The sequence below is a fragment of the Phragmites australis genome, chromosome 6 (genome assembly GCF_958298935.1).
Source record: "Phragmites australis chromosome 6, lpPhrAust1.1, whole genome shotgun sequence".
NCBI classification, from domain to species: Eukaryota; Viridiplantae; Streptophyta; class Magnoliopsida; order Poales; family Poaceae; genus Phragmites; species Phragmites australis.
This window is the reverse complement of record NC_084926.1, coordinates 40,196,087-40,209,953: the sequence shown is the minus strand read 5'-3', so window position 1 is coordinate 40,209,953 and position 13,867 is coordinate 40,196,087. Positions and strand designations below refer to the sequence as shown.

The 13,867-nt window shown below is 43.8% G+C and overlaps 1 protein-coding gene across 1 annotated transcript; it reads right to left on the bottom strand.

Annotated features, from left to right (window-relative positions):
• Positions 1–134: 134 nt before the first annotated feature.
• Positions 135–7,010, bottom strand: LOC133922449 (C2 and GRAM domain-containing protein At1g03370-like). Its single transcript, XM_062367799.1, has 10 exons — positions 6,569–7,010; positions 4,767–6,140; positions 4,364–4,546; positions 3,990–4,270; positions 3,794–3,910; positions 3,096–3,358; positions 1,646–1,811; positions 1,277–1,549; positions 999–1,191; positions 135–759 (listed from the first exon to the last, which is right to left on the bottom strand). The coding sequence occupies exons 1-10, from the start codon at positions 6,990–6,992 to the stop codon at positions 749–751; spliced, it is 3,285 nt and encodes a 1,094-aa protein (XP_062223783.1). The 5' UTR covers positions 6,993–7,010; the 3' UTR covers positions 135–748.
• Between the last annotated feature and the right edge of the window lie 6,857 nt (positions 7,011–13,867).

Below are 13,867 nucleotides of genomic sequence, written 5' to 3'. Positions count from 1 at the left end.
TATATATTTTTCGTCGTCAACTTATGTTTGTGCCATCATATTCGGATGCCTTCTGTAGCACTTGGCACTTGGCAGTAATGCAAGTTTACTTTCAAGTTTTCTTTTGTACAGCTGTTTTGCATATTCGACTATCTTAAAACTACTGCAACAAGAGAGATTCATTCTTTACATTTCATTCCTGTAATTCTGTGACGTATTTTGATCGTATATATACAGTTCTGCTTGAATTCCTACCTGGCAACACTGAATTAATCAAACGTGTGAGGAGAAAACATATCTGGGGCTATCTGTGCAAAAGCTCTCTTTCGCATAGGCTGGCCATCTGTGCAAAAACTGGGCCGGCAGAAGTAGCGGCAAGAGCTGAAACAATCAGTGAAGCTAACCAGCTACAACGGCAGATTTTTCTGCAGCTAATATTTGGGGGAATCTTTGGTGCAAACTAGCAAACGCAAACAATGAATGTCGTTCGTCTGATCCCTATCTAAAGGCTGTAGCTGATCCCATCATCTTACTAGTGAAGAGGTTATTTCACGATATTTCATAGCCGTATGGGAGTTTTCTGCAGATCAAACCTCTCCACTGGTAGGATGGTGAGATCAAGCGTAACATTTGGATGGGGATTGGATGGACGATATTTGTTGTTTACACGTTTACACCCATTTGCTAGTTTGCACCGAAGATTTTACCCCGATATTTGGTGTCTTTCTTTAATATACTCGAATCAATCTATGCTTGGCTCTCATGGGTATCAGCTGGCACCTGGAATTTGCATTGCAAAAGTACAAGTCAGTGCTGTGCTGTTCCAGATCAAAGAAAGTAGCGTGGTTTCACATAGCAGCAGCTGCTGAGTTAGTAAACATAGCAGAGGGGTCTATTATGAACTAACTGCATTGTTAGATGGTACGTAGCTCTATGAACCTTTATCATTTCTGTCCCGAACCCAAACTCATTTCAGCAATTTATTGATGGGATGAAAGTTGGTGTGTTCAAAACGGTACCTTTCCTTGATGCGATCTCCTTCTCAACTTCTGAAAAAATCTCCCTCAACCTGTTGGTAGAATTCGACATGACGTTCTTTGTAGCCTTCTTTTGGTTCTTAGTGCCCTTCAACCAGGCAATCCCTAATAACACCTTGATGCTGCATGTGTTCGGTCTCAAGGGAGTGCTTATCATGTGATACTTAATCTGAATCTGCAATTTCGGCTAACACTGTGATCTGGCAATTTGAAGTAAAACATACAGGCATTGTCGTCAAACTCAGCTTTCGTTATCTTACACTGGAGTAGTCTTCGTGGAGGACGCCTTGGAGTGTCATCACCTCCTCAATGACCCAGTCATTTCGGTTCGGTAAGTTATATCTTTGTTGAGTGGTCGTTGCTTCCCCTCCATATTTTGATGAGGTTTTGTCAAACCTAAAACTGATACGCCGTTGGTATATGTTACGGTTTACCAGCTCCCATTCTGTTGGTGAGTAGTCAACACAACCGACTTTCTCCATCACTTTGTGTTCCAGTGAGCCTCCGGAGAACATCTCCATCAAGGCACTGACCTGCAAATACAGAATTCATGAGATTTCAACAGATGTCTTTGCGACTGCATTGTACGAGGTTCCAGACGTGTTCGTTGATAAGAAATATAGACTCACATCAACAGAAAGAACTACCGAGTAGACTTCTGACATGTTAACATCTTCGTTCGCCAATAGAGAACCTTCTTCACAGGGAAGCTCCTTTAGTTCTGGTTCTTTATCAATCATGTCACCCTTCTGTACTAGACCCGATGACCGCATTTTCCAAAGTGCCATAATAATTCTGTCAGAAATTTGTTTGATATATTAGCACTGCACCAACTATTTCTATTTGACAAGACAAGCTTTTTGCATATAATAATGGGAGAATGGGAGTTCAGTTGATGCTTCATAGAATCTAAACAGAGTATAACAAGCTACTACTAAGGGATCTATTAGTAATAAAAATAATTTTATTATTATTTTGCTTACACTATTCTCCTGAAAAATATGTGTAGGATGACTTGATACCAATTATTCAATTTTGTATGCACAGTCATATAATTTGGGGAGAAGTATTTGTGTTCCTGTGGAGTTTCTTTCTAGTTAGCTTCCACAAAGTTCCTTTCAAGCCCACACAATGCCCCAAAAAGAGTGCCATTTCTAACAACTTATGCAAGGACTCTAACCATGGAATATTCCATGGCTTGAAAAGGCTTCGAAGTAACTTCAAAGGTCTTCATCAATGGAAGCACGAATAACACCTGGCTGACTGATGTAAAAGAATCTCTGGTTAGGCAATGGTTCAATTTTGTGGTTCCAGAAACAATCCTGCTCGTATGACAAATTGCGCAGTTTACCTATTCCAGTTTCAAATGTGAACATTGTACCAAAATGAGACCAGTCACGCTCCCAAACAATCGCTCCAAATTTCTATTCTCTGGGTCCACTCTGGGAAGCGATTTAGCTGCTAGTTACCAGTGGAAAGCCAGGACCTGGATTGGACTTTGGACATGTGAATTAGGTGCAAGAGCGTGATACCCTAGGAAATTTTACTTATTTACACACATTGTACCGTATTCGATTTCTTTGAAATAGGATGATATCCACAGAAAATGGAACTATGGAACTATTTCAATCAATGTGATTAACAAATTAACAAGCTTTATACACAAAGGGGTAACACGATTGGGTTGTAGGCCATCAAACTATGCTTGAGCATAACGCAACACCAACTATACCTTAAATAGTCTATACTGCACAATAAAGAAATTCCAGATATTATTTTCTCCCCTGTCATGTCAGATGTTCTGCTTCAAATTTCAAAGTATGTTGATTGTTGAAGACATTCTACCTGGAACTTGAGATAACAAATTTTGGTAAACCGTTCATGATAGTTCTTACTTAAAAGCACTTCATCTGGTGGTGGGGTATAATGATCAACGAAAGCAGATTCATTTTTGAGGGATAACGAAAGAAGATTCTTAACCTGTAATCATCTTTTAAACAAATGTATTTTTGGTTCAATATCTCTTTAGAATTCTGCAGATTATCATGAAAAATAGAAGAAAGGGAAAAAGGAATGTACCTGTGAGCATCATTGAATGAAACAAATGTCTGGAAATGGAATTTCAGTCTTCCTTGAGGATCCAATGTTTTCGCACCATGCCTGGCTTCCAGACCTCTGTCCTTGCAAAGGATGATAATCAAGGATGGACTGCCAACTGTTGCTAGTTTTGGCGGAACAACTTGGATATCATCAATGTCTTCCCAAAGAAAGAAAAATTTAGTTTTCCGGCCAAATATATTCGAATAAAATCCAGTAATTCTTGGGGAAAGAAAGAGTCGCCCCTGTGAAAAATGGTAACTATTTCAGTTCTTGATCAGTCTGACCAAGACTGATGCAAAAGATAATAAGTTGTGGCGAGTGCTAGTTTGCGATACAATGGCTAACAAGTACACAGAAATCTCAGCGAACCACCATGAACGGTACATATATGTACAACTCTTGTGTTTTGTTTTTATTTGTCGTCTTAATGAAATAATGAACTAAAGCTCCAATAAAACAAAAGAGGACTTCATATATACACTGATGGAGCAGTATCTACATTGATTTATTTCACACATTCAAGGTCTAGGTCTGCATATGGGAAGTTAAAAGGCATACAGGATTACATACAAGCCCATATAAGCTATTCCAAGTCAAAATTCAGCAGTGTGATGAAGAAATAAATCAACGCCAACTCAACGCATTAGAAGTTAGAACAAATAGTGGAGCCTTATTACCTGAAGTGGCATTTTCCGTTTTAGATGGCAGGTGAAATCATCGATAAGGAATTCTTCTGGAGGAAGGCTAAAGAGCTTACGGAATGCTGAATTTGTCTGAGCAGAGCGCAAGTGCATCTGAACATTCAGTCATGCAAGCTCAGTAGAATGCATTATGCTTAAAATGACACTAAAACAAGTTCTGGAGAACTCTTACCTTCTTACCAATTTCTTTCCCCATCTTTTCCAGATAATTCATAACAACTTCGGTCCCCCGCGAGTTGTCTAAAAAGATCCGTAGGTGTAAATTGGGCTGGTGGCCTTGGGCAAACCTTCCATCGAGCGTAAGCCACATGTCACCCAAATCTGACAAATTATTTTTCACAAAGTTGACTTCTGTTTGACCAATAGGAGTTTCAATCAATGATCCATCCGAATCATACACAACGATGTCCAACCTTGCTGGAGGATCATCCATCGCATCAAATTCAAATATCTCTAATGAGTTGAAGAATAAAAAAATCAGGCAAATTCTTTTCTCTGAGGTCGCAAGGATGAGAGAATATTAATGTAGAAGCAGCAAAAACTGACCATTCCATTTTGGATCGGATGTTTGATATTTGACTGAGCTAGTTTTCCTCTTTCCATTGCAGGTAAAAACTACATAAGGATCAGGCAAGCCAGGTGTACCTGCGCCCACTACATCTCTTCCCTCAATAAGTGCAATAGTCAGCAACCAACCATCGCCATGAGCTTTGACCCCATGATCACTACCTAATATTGAAAGGAGAGAAATACAAATTAGATGTTTTTGTCACCAGGGAATGGAGAATTTTGGAGTTGCAGTGAAAGGTAGTGATATTATAGTTCTTAAGAAGAAGAATTTGTTCTGTTTAAATCAACTAGAGGACTGAAGAAACCATAGAAAGAACAAGGTAGAGGAGGATACTGAAAAATAAAACATCCACTGCTTTTAGAATAGAGAGATGGTTACCACGTTGTTTCCAGGCATGCAAAAAGCGTCGACCGACTTTGAAGATATTATGCCCCTGAACGATCAGAATGATACAAAATACAACCTCTCCAATAGAATCTGGAAGATCAATACCAAAATATTCAAGCCCCCCTTGCACCATATTGGGCTTGGCTAAATGAAGATGTGTAATGATATACAGTGCTGTACTGAGAGAGAATATGAACGCAAAGGTCCCAAGGAAACGGGCAACTAACTTCCAGTTTGATTCTTTCTGTGTCTGCAATGAAGCTAAAATCTTATCTTTGTTATTAGCATCATCAAGTTCAACTATTTTAATTTTCCGGGACAGTATTTCAGAAAACTGTGAATATCCTTCTGCAAGGCCTTGTTTTGTCCCATTCTCGATCATTCCTTTCAACATCGTACTCTGAACAAAGTTCAGACGCCAACTTACAATAAGTTGTGTGGTTTGTTCTTCAGATGGCAACTGGGGACCTGGCATTATGCAGTACAATATCTCCACCTTGAAACAAGTACCACAGGGAACATCAGGAGTGCTAACACAAGACAAAACTGCAAAAGAGTTTCCAGTTGCCTTCAAGTATTTCTGCTCTTCTGTAGCTTTAACAGATTTAACTAATTTGCTTGCAGCTTTTGTATAAGTTAATGTTCTTTTCAAACAATTCTCGTTGGACTCATGTTTCCAGGGCTCAATTTGAAACCCATTTGTTCCTTGAACTTCTGCGACTGCTGGCCAGAAATCTGAATTTGGGGAGAACAACAGAGAATTCATTTCAGCTGGTGCAATAATGTAAGATTGGTCCACCAGCACGCCACCAGGCAAGTTTCCTGGCATTTCACGAATTTGATCTTTGGACCCCATAATTTTCAGTAGTTCATCAAGACTAACCTCAGGCACTGTGCCGTTCTTGCCATTTTCAAGAGATTCAGAATTCATTTGTGCATCGCGAAGCTGGTCTATGGACAGGGGATCTGATGTGACAGAATGTGCAGCATCAGCAGATTTCCGAAAGTATCGAGACATGACCTCCACTACTGATGATGTATTAGCAGTGGCACTATCGTCATCTTCAGGCTCCAGAAGAATGGATTGTCCTGTGCTGACACAGGATGGTGACCTTGCAATTCTAGGGGCTCGTTGCTCCACGATGGTTTGGGTCAACAAATCCGCACTACTACGAGATGCCTGATCCATGCCGCCACAGGCTGACAGATCCAGGCTGCTAGCAGCAGCTGATAAGGACGAGTCATTTGTTTCAACTGACCTTTGCGAGCTGGACGCTATATCATCGATAAGTTGCGGCAGGGCATTATGTGCGTCGTCACAAATGGTGGCCCTAACCGATAAGTATATCTTAAGGCAAATTTCACCTGCAATATAACAGAATTAAAAAGTGAATAATGCTAGTCCCAAGCTGCATTTTATTTTTGAACAAGTTTGAAATGATCTCAGTACTAAAGCATTCATCTGATGTAGGGAAAGGAACAATAATTAAGACCTGTGACTCTACAAAATCACTCAGTTAGAGAGGCTTGCTCTAGAAAGTAGCAAATCTTCACTATGAACAACACGATCAAGGTTTTTCTCCTGAACATTTAGAACAGCTATTATAAGATGCAATAATTGTCAAACTCAACAGAAACTAATCTCCCATGCTCACTTCTATAGCTTCTATTTCGTACCCACATCACATCCATTGCTTATCACCAATGAAGTATTTACTCCCAAGAGAGCGGAAATATCCAAGGGCACCCGGGGGAGGGGGGAGGGGGGGGGATGCATGCATGCAGGGGAGTACCGCGCCTTTTCCTCCTGAACTTGCCGCCGGTCCTGGGCTGGAGCTGGTACCACGCGGTGCCGAGCGAGAGGTCCTCCGTCTCCATGATCGCGGCGAGGGGCACCCGCACGCGCCCGAGGAAGTCGGTGCTGAAGAACCGATCCTCGTTGAGCACGGAGACGACGAGCTCCTCGGCGACGTCGCCGACGAGGAACCCGAACTCCTCGTCCCACACGGGGCTGAGGCTCCGCTTCACCACCGTCGTCGCCCTCACGCGGCGCCGCCCCAGCTGCAGCCGCACGTAGGGGTCGCTGGAGCCGTTGGGGTAGATCGCCCGGAGCCCCCGCGCCTCGATCACGTGCACGCGCAGCAGCATCGGCGCGTCCCGGCCGCGGGGCTCCGCGGGACCCGCGCCCGACGGGCCCACCGCCAGCGGCCTCGCCATCAGCACGCAGCCTCGCGGTACGGGCACTGCGACGCTCGGGAAGAAGAGAGATCGAGCAATGGCGGAATCGCGAATCGGGGATTTGGATGTGAGAGACAATGAGCGGTGCGTTGTTTTTAGCCCAACGCGTGGCGGCCGCTCCGAGAAGCTTGGGCGGCCGCTCCCTCCGCCACCCGCTCACCTCCCCGCTCCTTCTCCCCTCCCTCCTCGCAGTCGCCGACCCCCCACCTCCCCAGCTGACTCCTCCTCGCCCGCTGCCGCTCAGCACACCCCCACGACTCCGCCCGGGTGTTCGACCAAATGTGTCGCGCGGGGGTTCGTCCCCGACGCCCGGCGCCCACGCCCGGACTGGGCACCTCACCGCGCTCGCCAGGTCGATCCCGGATGATGACCACCGCGCGCAGGGCGTTGGACGAAATGGTGCGTGCGGGTGTCACCGTCGACATGCACGTCTAGAACGCCAAGCCGCACGCGTGTCTCAAGGCAGGGACGCCGCGTGCGCGGAGGCGCTCATGGTCGGAATGGGCGCGGCTGGCGTGCCGTTGGATAGGGTCGGAGGCTGGCGTGCCGTTGGATAGGGGCGGAGGCGCTCATGGTCGGACCTCCCTGGATTCAAATGGCCAAAAAAATTGGCCAACAATTAAGCATATGTACATGTATTTGGTTATACACACATTGCATCTAAGGTGGAGCATAATATTTTATACCTAGAGCCAGGCAACCTCTAGTCTGATCCAATCCAATCCGCTCCAACCCAACCTAGTCACCATCCCGCCCAACCTAACCATGTTCGCCTCCTCCCACCAGCATCGACATCCCGACCCAGTGACCCCCTCCTCTTCCCGAGTGGTCTAACGACCCTCCTTAACGGTGGTTTCCTCTGGCGACCCCAGTCCTCTACCCGTGGCGGTTTCCTTCGTCAAGCCCAGCCCTCTACTCACGGCGGTTTCCTTTGAAAACCCAGATCCCCTCCCACATGCGTCTAGCGATAGAATGCTTCCGCGTGGGCGACGATGAGGCTACGAGGCTCCATCATCAAGAAGTTGAAGGAGATCCTCAATGATCTCTTCTCCCTTCCCACTCTGCTTCTCTTCCAAGGTACCTTACTTCAACGCCTACGCCAATCCCAGCGAGGATTCAAGTGGCAGATCCCCTTTGTGTTGTCACATCCTAATTTCTTAATCATGTCGTGAAGTATAATCATACATCATAAACAACATAAGCATCATGTTTAATTGTTAGCATTTTGGATTTGCCTGTTAATTAAAATGGTGATTTGATAATGGCTATGCATTTTGAAAAATACCCGACGCAAACGTTCTTTAGTTTAAGCTCCACTTATGCATTATGAGCGAATTCATTTAAAATGGGCCATGTCGTTGCGATCACTGCACAATTCTTTTCTTAGAAATGTTGGGCAGTTGAAACTTATGTCTCTAACATGTGGGACCCACTAGCGTGCCCCACACCTCACCCTCCCTCTCTTGGGCGCTACCAGCAGCCCCACCCCCTCTCTTCTCACTCATTCACTCTTGCTCTCCCCCTCTCTCAACTGGTCAGCACAAAGAGGTAAGAACAGCAGCACCTCTTTTTCTTCCCTCTCTCAAACTCTCACTTCCCACACAAATCTCACATCAAGCAACTAGGATTTGAGGTATGCATGTTATACTGTTGTTTCCACCTCCTCCTTAGCTTTCCATCCATCTAACTCTTGTTCGCATGCATGAATATTTGAAGGTTTGGCAACTCAAATTCATCACCTTTCCTCACTGAAATTGCAGCATCGGGGTTTTCTCTTCTCCAATGCATGGTAGGAGGAGAATGTATGAGATAGCTAGTGAATCGAGTGTGTAGAGTGAGTAAATTAGGTTTAGAACTAATACCTTAGTGTCATTGCACGTTGATGTGGTTTGGATTTCAATATGCAAGTCGAATCGAGCAGCGAATCGTCGCAAACATGAGTTCTGCAGGAACCCGGATACTTCGGGTTAAAGCCGAAGGTTCCGGGTGAGCCGAGTTAGATCTACCCGAGTTTTCGTGTTGTTTAGTGTGTAAATTGAGTTTAGAATACTTACATTGGTCCTTATACATGTTTAAGTGGGATGGGCTTTTACATGCACGATGAGTCGATCGAGGAAATCGTTGCGAGTTGCAAGTCTGCTCGAACCCGAAATGTTCGGGTACACCCAGAGGTTCCAGGTAATTTGGGTTAAAATTAACCGAGCACCCTCGCTTGGAGTAAAACCCGAACAATCCGACCAAACCCTGAGGGTCCGACCTAGTCCGGAGGTTCCATATTATTTTGAGTTCAGAATTAGCCGAGAACCCAAACTGAAGGTTGACCCAGAGGTTTCGGCCCAACCTGAAAGGTCCGAACCCGGAGGTTCAAGGTGGAACCCGGATACTCTTAATGCATGTCAATTTTCTAGTGAAGTTTAGTTCACAAACTGCTTTGTTCTTTTATATGTCTTATACTATTGGCTTGGTATTAGGATGCATCCACTACTGTTATGCATCATGTAGCACTTTTCATTGCATCTCTTTAATATTCATCATTGAACGCGTTCTTCTTTAGTGAACGAAGGACTGGAGGGTAACGCGGGTATGATCGAGGGTGATCTGGATTTCATTGCTGTGAATTATGATCAAGCCGAACCACAAGGAAAGCATATAAGCATACTGATCCCATTACTTTGGATCTTATGTTGTGCTAACTTGATAAGTTATGCTATATGTATATCTTGCATGATTGTCTAGTTAAATATTGGATTTTGGGAGTAGATCCTAATTGTTGCATTACCCTTCATTGGTATTGTTATCGTTTGATCCATTGTAACCCTGTGTATATCACTCAATGGTCTAACTTAAAATGAATATGTTATGCTTAGCAATACTTAGGTCATCGGTAGAAGTCGAGCGGTGGTTCGATCATCGTTCGCTAGCTTAGAGCTTACTTTTATTTACAAATAGAATAATGATGGAGGGATGTGTAAGTCAGTAAGGATGAGACAAGATTCGGGTAGGCAATAGGGATGGCTCGAGAAGGGGGTCTCGGATGTTATAGGCTCGCTTGAATCGATTAAGCATTGTTCGTTGTTGTTGTTGGTTTTAGCACTTTTCGTACTTATCACATGTCGATAAAATGGTAGATAAGCTGAATACCTTTTGTAGTTGTGAACTTTTGGCTCGTGGGCCTATGGTGTCATAGACATAATAGCCTTGTAGAGGTAACGTCGTAATGGTGTTGTGGGCATAATAGGCTTGTAGATGTATCTAGTTTGCTCGAGAAGTAGTTCTAGTTACCTCCATATCTTTAGGCGTAATTGGAGTGCTCTGGGAGTAGCCCTAGTAGACCTCAATTAGAAAATGGTGCATGTTCAAATGGTCATGGTTTAATTAGAAAAGGTTGTCATGAGTACCCCCTTGTGTGTACTTTAGCGGGTAGCACAAACCGAATGGTCCTCATGTCATGTGGGCAAAGGAGTTCCCCTGCAGGGTGTAAAAGCAATTTGAATTACCGCGCTTTCGGTTATGAGCATACTTTTGTCCATTTACATGAATCGTAGAGTTTCGTTATTGGGATATTTGTGATGGAGTGTTAAGATATAGCTGGTGATGTTGATGAAGAACTGATACAAGTTATAGCTTTGTTATGTTGATGATATCAGGATACAATGGTGTTTTGGTTATGTGCAAATGCTTACACTTGAGTCCAAATCACTTTTACATATGAAGTTACTTAACCTTTGTTGTCAAATTCTTGCTAATTACTCATATGCATTCTTCTTAAAGTCGGTCTATTTATAAGTCTCTTATGGATCAAGTCTTACGAGTATCTTCGTACTCACATGCTTTTTTTTTTGCTTTTCAGGTGAGGAATAACTAGTATTTGACTACTTTACGTCCGCCGATATTAACGACGGGTAGGAGTAATGTCATTCTACTCGAGTGTTGTTATTTTGGGGTAGTACCTTAGGACAAACAATGCTACCCATCTTTTATCGTCATGTAACTTATTCCGCTGTGTAACTACTTTAAGAATTGTTCAGGTTATGTGTTTTGTTGTAAAGTTTAATCTACTTAAAGATTTGTAACTAAATTTAATTACTCGCTCTTTATTATGTCTTGTGATGATGTGGTTATTATAAAGGCGTGTGTTCTGATCCTAGAAGTAAACACATACCGGGACTACCGAAATTGTATTCTGGTTAATCATTGTGGGCGTTATTATGGAAAATAGTCATCCTAAGATTAGTTCGAATACTATTTAAACAGCTCCCCCACAGCGTGATATCAAAGCTTGGTTTAATAAAGTAGCCTAAAAATACTTAGAATGAGATAATAAAACATGTCAACCTCGCTAACACAACCCACCAAAATTTATCTTTAGTTTCTAAGTGTTTGCTCTATTATATTCCTCATTTTATCTTAGAGCTTTTCGTGCCTCTGTTTGTTGATAATCTACTTAAACATGATCTCTAACTCATCTCTTTCTTAATGAGTTTTAAGTTAGTGGATTTAAGAATTATGTAATAGGGCGTAGTTTCTTTTCGCGAAACTTATGGACGATTAAAAAATAGCTATATTATACCTTATGTATGAGACTTGTATAATGTACCTTTGTGTTGTATGGGTATTAGGACTGTTTAATATGTCTTTCAATTCTGTTGATTGCTATTTATTATGATGTCATTTCACTCATGTAGTATCGACGCAATCAACGACAAAGGTAAGAAGGTAAGGGATGCATCTCGATAGCGGTTAATATCGGGGGCTCAACCAGTGCGAGGTAGGGGTCTAGTGTGTCTCGTAAAGCGATAATATGGTAAGTGAATACGTTAGCAATAACGTATGAACATCCACCATATGATGGTAGTTATAGTCATTTACCTATGTGTCTATTATATAGGGTGTCCCGTAAGGCGAAGGTACAGAAAATGAATATGTTGGCAACAACATACGTCACTTGTGTGGCGAGTTGCATAAGCACCGGTGAACAAAAAAAATTGAAAAACGAAATTGAAATCCCTGTCTGCAACACGTTGATCAACGCCTACTGCAAGAGAGGGTGCATGACCTCGGCGTGCAAGCTCACGAGGAAGGTGATAGCACCTGGGATGCAGTTGAATCAGTTCACTTAGAAGGCTCTCATCCATAGGATTCTACAAGGCCAAGGAGCTGGATGAAGCCAAGGAAGCCTTGGTTGACATGATGGTTGCAGGTAGTTCAAATGTATTTCTTATCCATGCTTTCAATTTGTAGCACTTGCTCATCACAAGGTCAGGAGGAAGATGATGGAATTTGGGATGCAGCTGAAATAGTTCACTTACAAGGTTTGTTTGTTGTTTCTTCCTTTAGTGCTTGCTTTATAATCTTGAGATATGGTATATAAGTATGGTATATGATCGAGTTATTAGTGCTATTCCAGATTTCTGGTTCCATTCAAGTATGGCACATGTTTAGACGTGTTGTATCACCAAGCAACATCACCTAAAAGTGCGCAACATGTCTGATGAAATGTTTTTTTTCTCGAATATGCAGAAGGACTGCGTATCATTATATTAAGAAAGGGATGAACACAAAGTTTGAGAACAAACACAACGCGAGAAGAAAAACCCTCACACAAGAGGCAACAAGGTGCCGTGAAACCTAAGGAACTACTCCAAAAATAAATGACCTAAGTGGCGCGCGCACCCCAGGATCCATAAGTCCACATCCGCCTTATCCTCTCGAGGAGCTGCAGAGTCGTTGAGGAGCGAAGATCAAAGAGCCTGGTGTTGTGTTCCTTCCAAAGATGCCAAGCTATAAGCATCAAGAGCGTGTTAGTTCCTATCCGTGCACGCGGTGGTTGCACATTGACGATGCGAAACCACCATTCCTGAAGGGAGGCCTCCTGGAGGAAAACACAAGCATGATGAGCCTACGAAAGAGCCTCCCACCTGGTTTTGGAGAAGGAGCACTGGACCAAGAGGTGGTCCGCAGTCTCAGGCTCCTGATCACAAAACCAGCAGACGGAGTGAGCGTCTAAACCGTACCTCAAACACATGTCCGCTGTCCAAATTTGTCGTCTTAGCGCAAGCCAAATGATAAACTTGACCTTCAATGGTGCCTAGGACTTCCAAAGTCTGTCGGCACCCGAATCACAGATGTTGCCCTGGTGAAGCATAGCATATGCCGAGTGCATCGTGTATACCCCACCTGTGGTCCAGCGCCAAACATAAACATCGTCTCTTTCCTCATGCAACCGGATCTCCGATAGGCGATGCCAGAGCGAGACATAGTCCATAAGAGCTTGCACGGACAGTGCCCCATCTATGTCGCGTATCCATTGTCTGCCATGTAAGGCATGATCCACCTTTCGAGTGCGGACAGCATGAGGGCCAACCGACGCCCAAAGAACAGATGCCAGGGACTTGATGAAGCGCCTGGCAAGCCAAGCGTCCGACCAAAAGAGCGCGCGCTCGCTGTTGCCAAGAAGCAAATAAACGAAGGTGTCAAGCAATGCTTGGACCTCCGTTTCAGCCTGCAGTTGAAGGGCGGACCAAGCTCGATCCCAATCAGTTCTCTAGAGCTAGAGCCAGCGAGTACGCAAGGCAAAGCTGGCAATCCTAAGATCAAGGACGCCTAGACCGCAGTACTTGATCGGTTTGCAAACTACACCCCATGCGACGGCACATTTTCCTCGCACCGATGCGTTGGTCCCCGACCAGAGCAAATTGCGACAGATAGCATTGATCTCCTTCATCACCCAAGCAAGCAGCTTGACCACCATCATGGTGTAGATCAGCATCGAAGACATGACAGATTTCACAAGGGTTAGGCGGCCACTCTTCTGAAGCAACGGTCCCTTCCAGGATGGTAGCTTGGCGGTGACA

Excerpts from the sequence above, each read along its gene's own strand:
- LOC133922449 (XM_062367799.1), bottom strand. The coding sequence starts at position 6,992 with ATGGCGAGGCCGCTGGCGGTGGGCCCGTCGGGCGCGGGTCCCGCGGAG. Across the intron at positions 6,141-6,568 it reads GTTCAGGAGGAAAAGGCGCG|GTGAAATTTGCCTTAAGATA; the intron begins GTACTCCCCTGC and ends GTTATATTGCAG. Across the intron at positions 1,550-1,645 it reads CGGTAGTTCTTTCTGTTGAT|GTCAGTGCCTTGATGGAGAT; the intron begins GTGAGTCTATAT and ends CTGTATTTGCAG.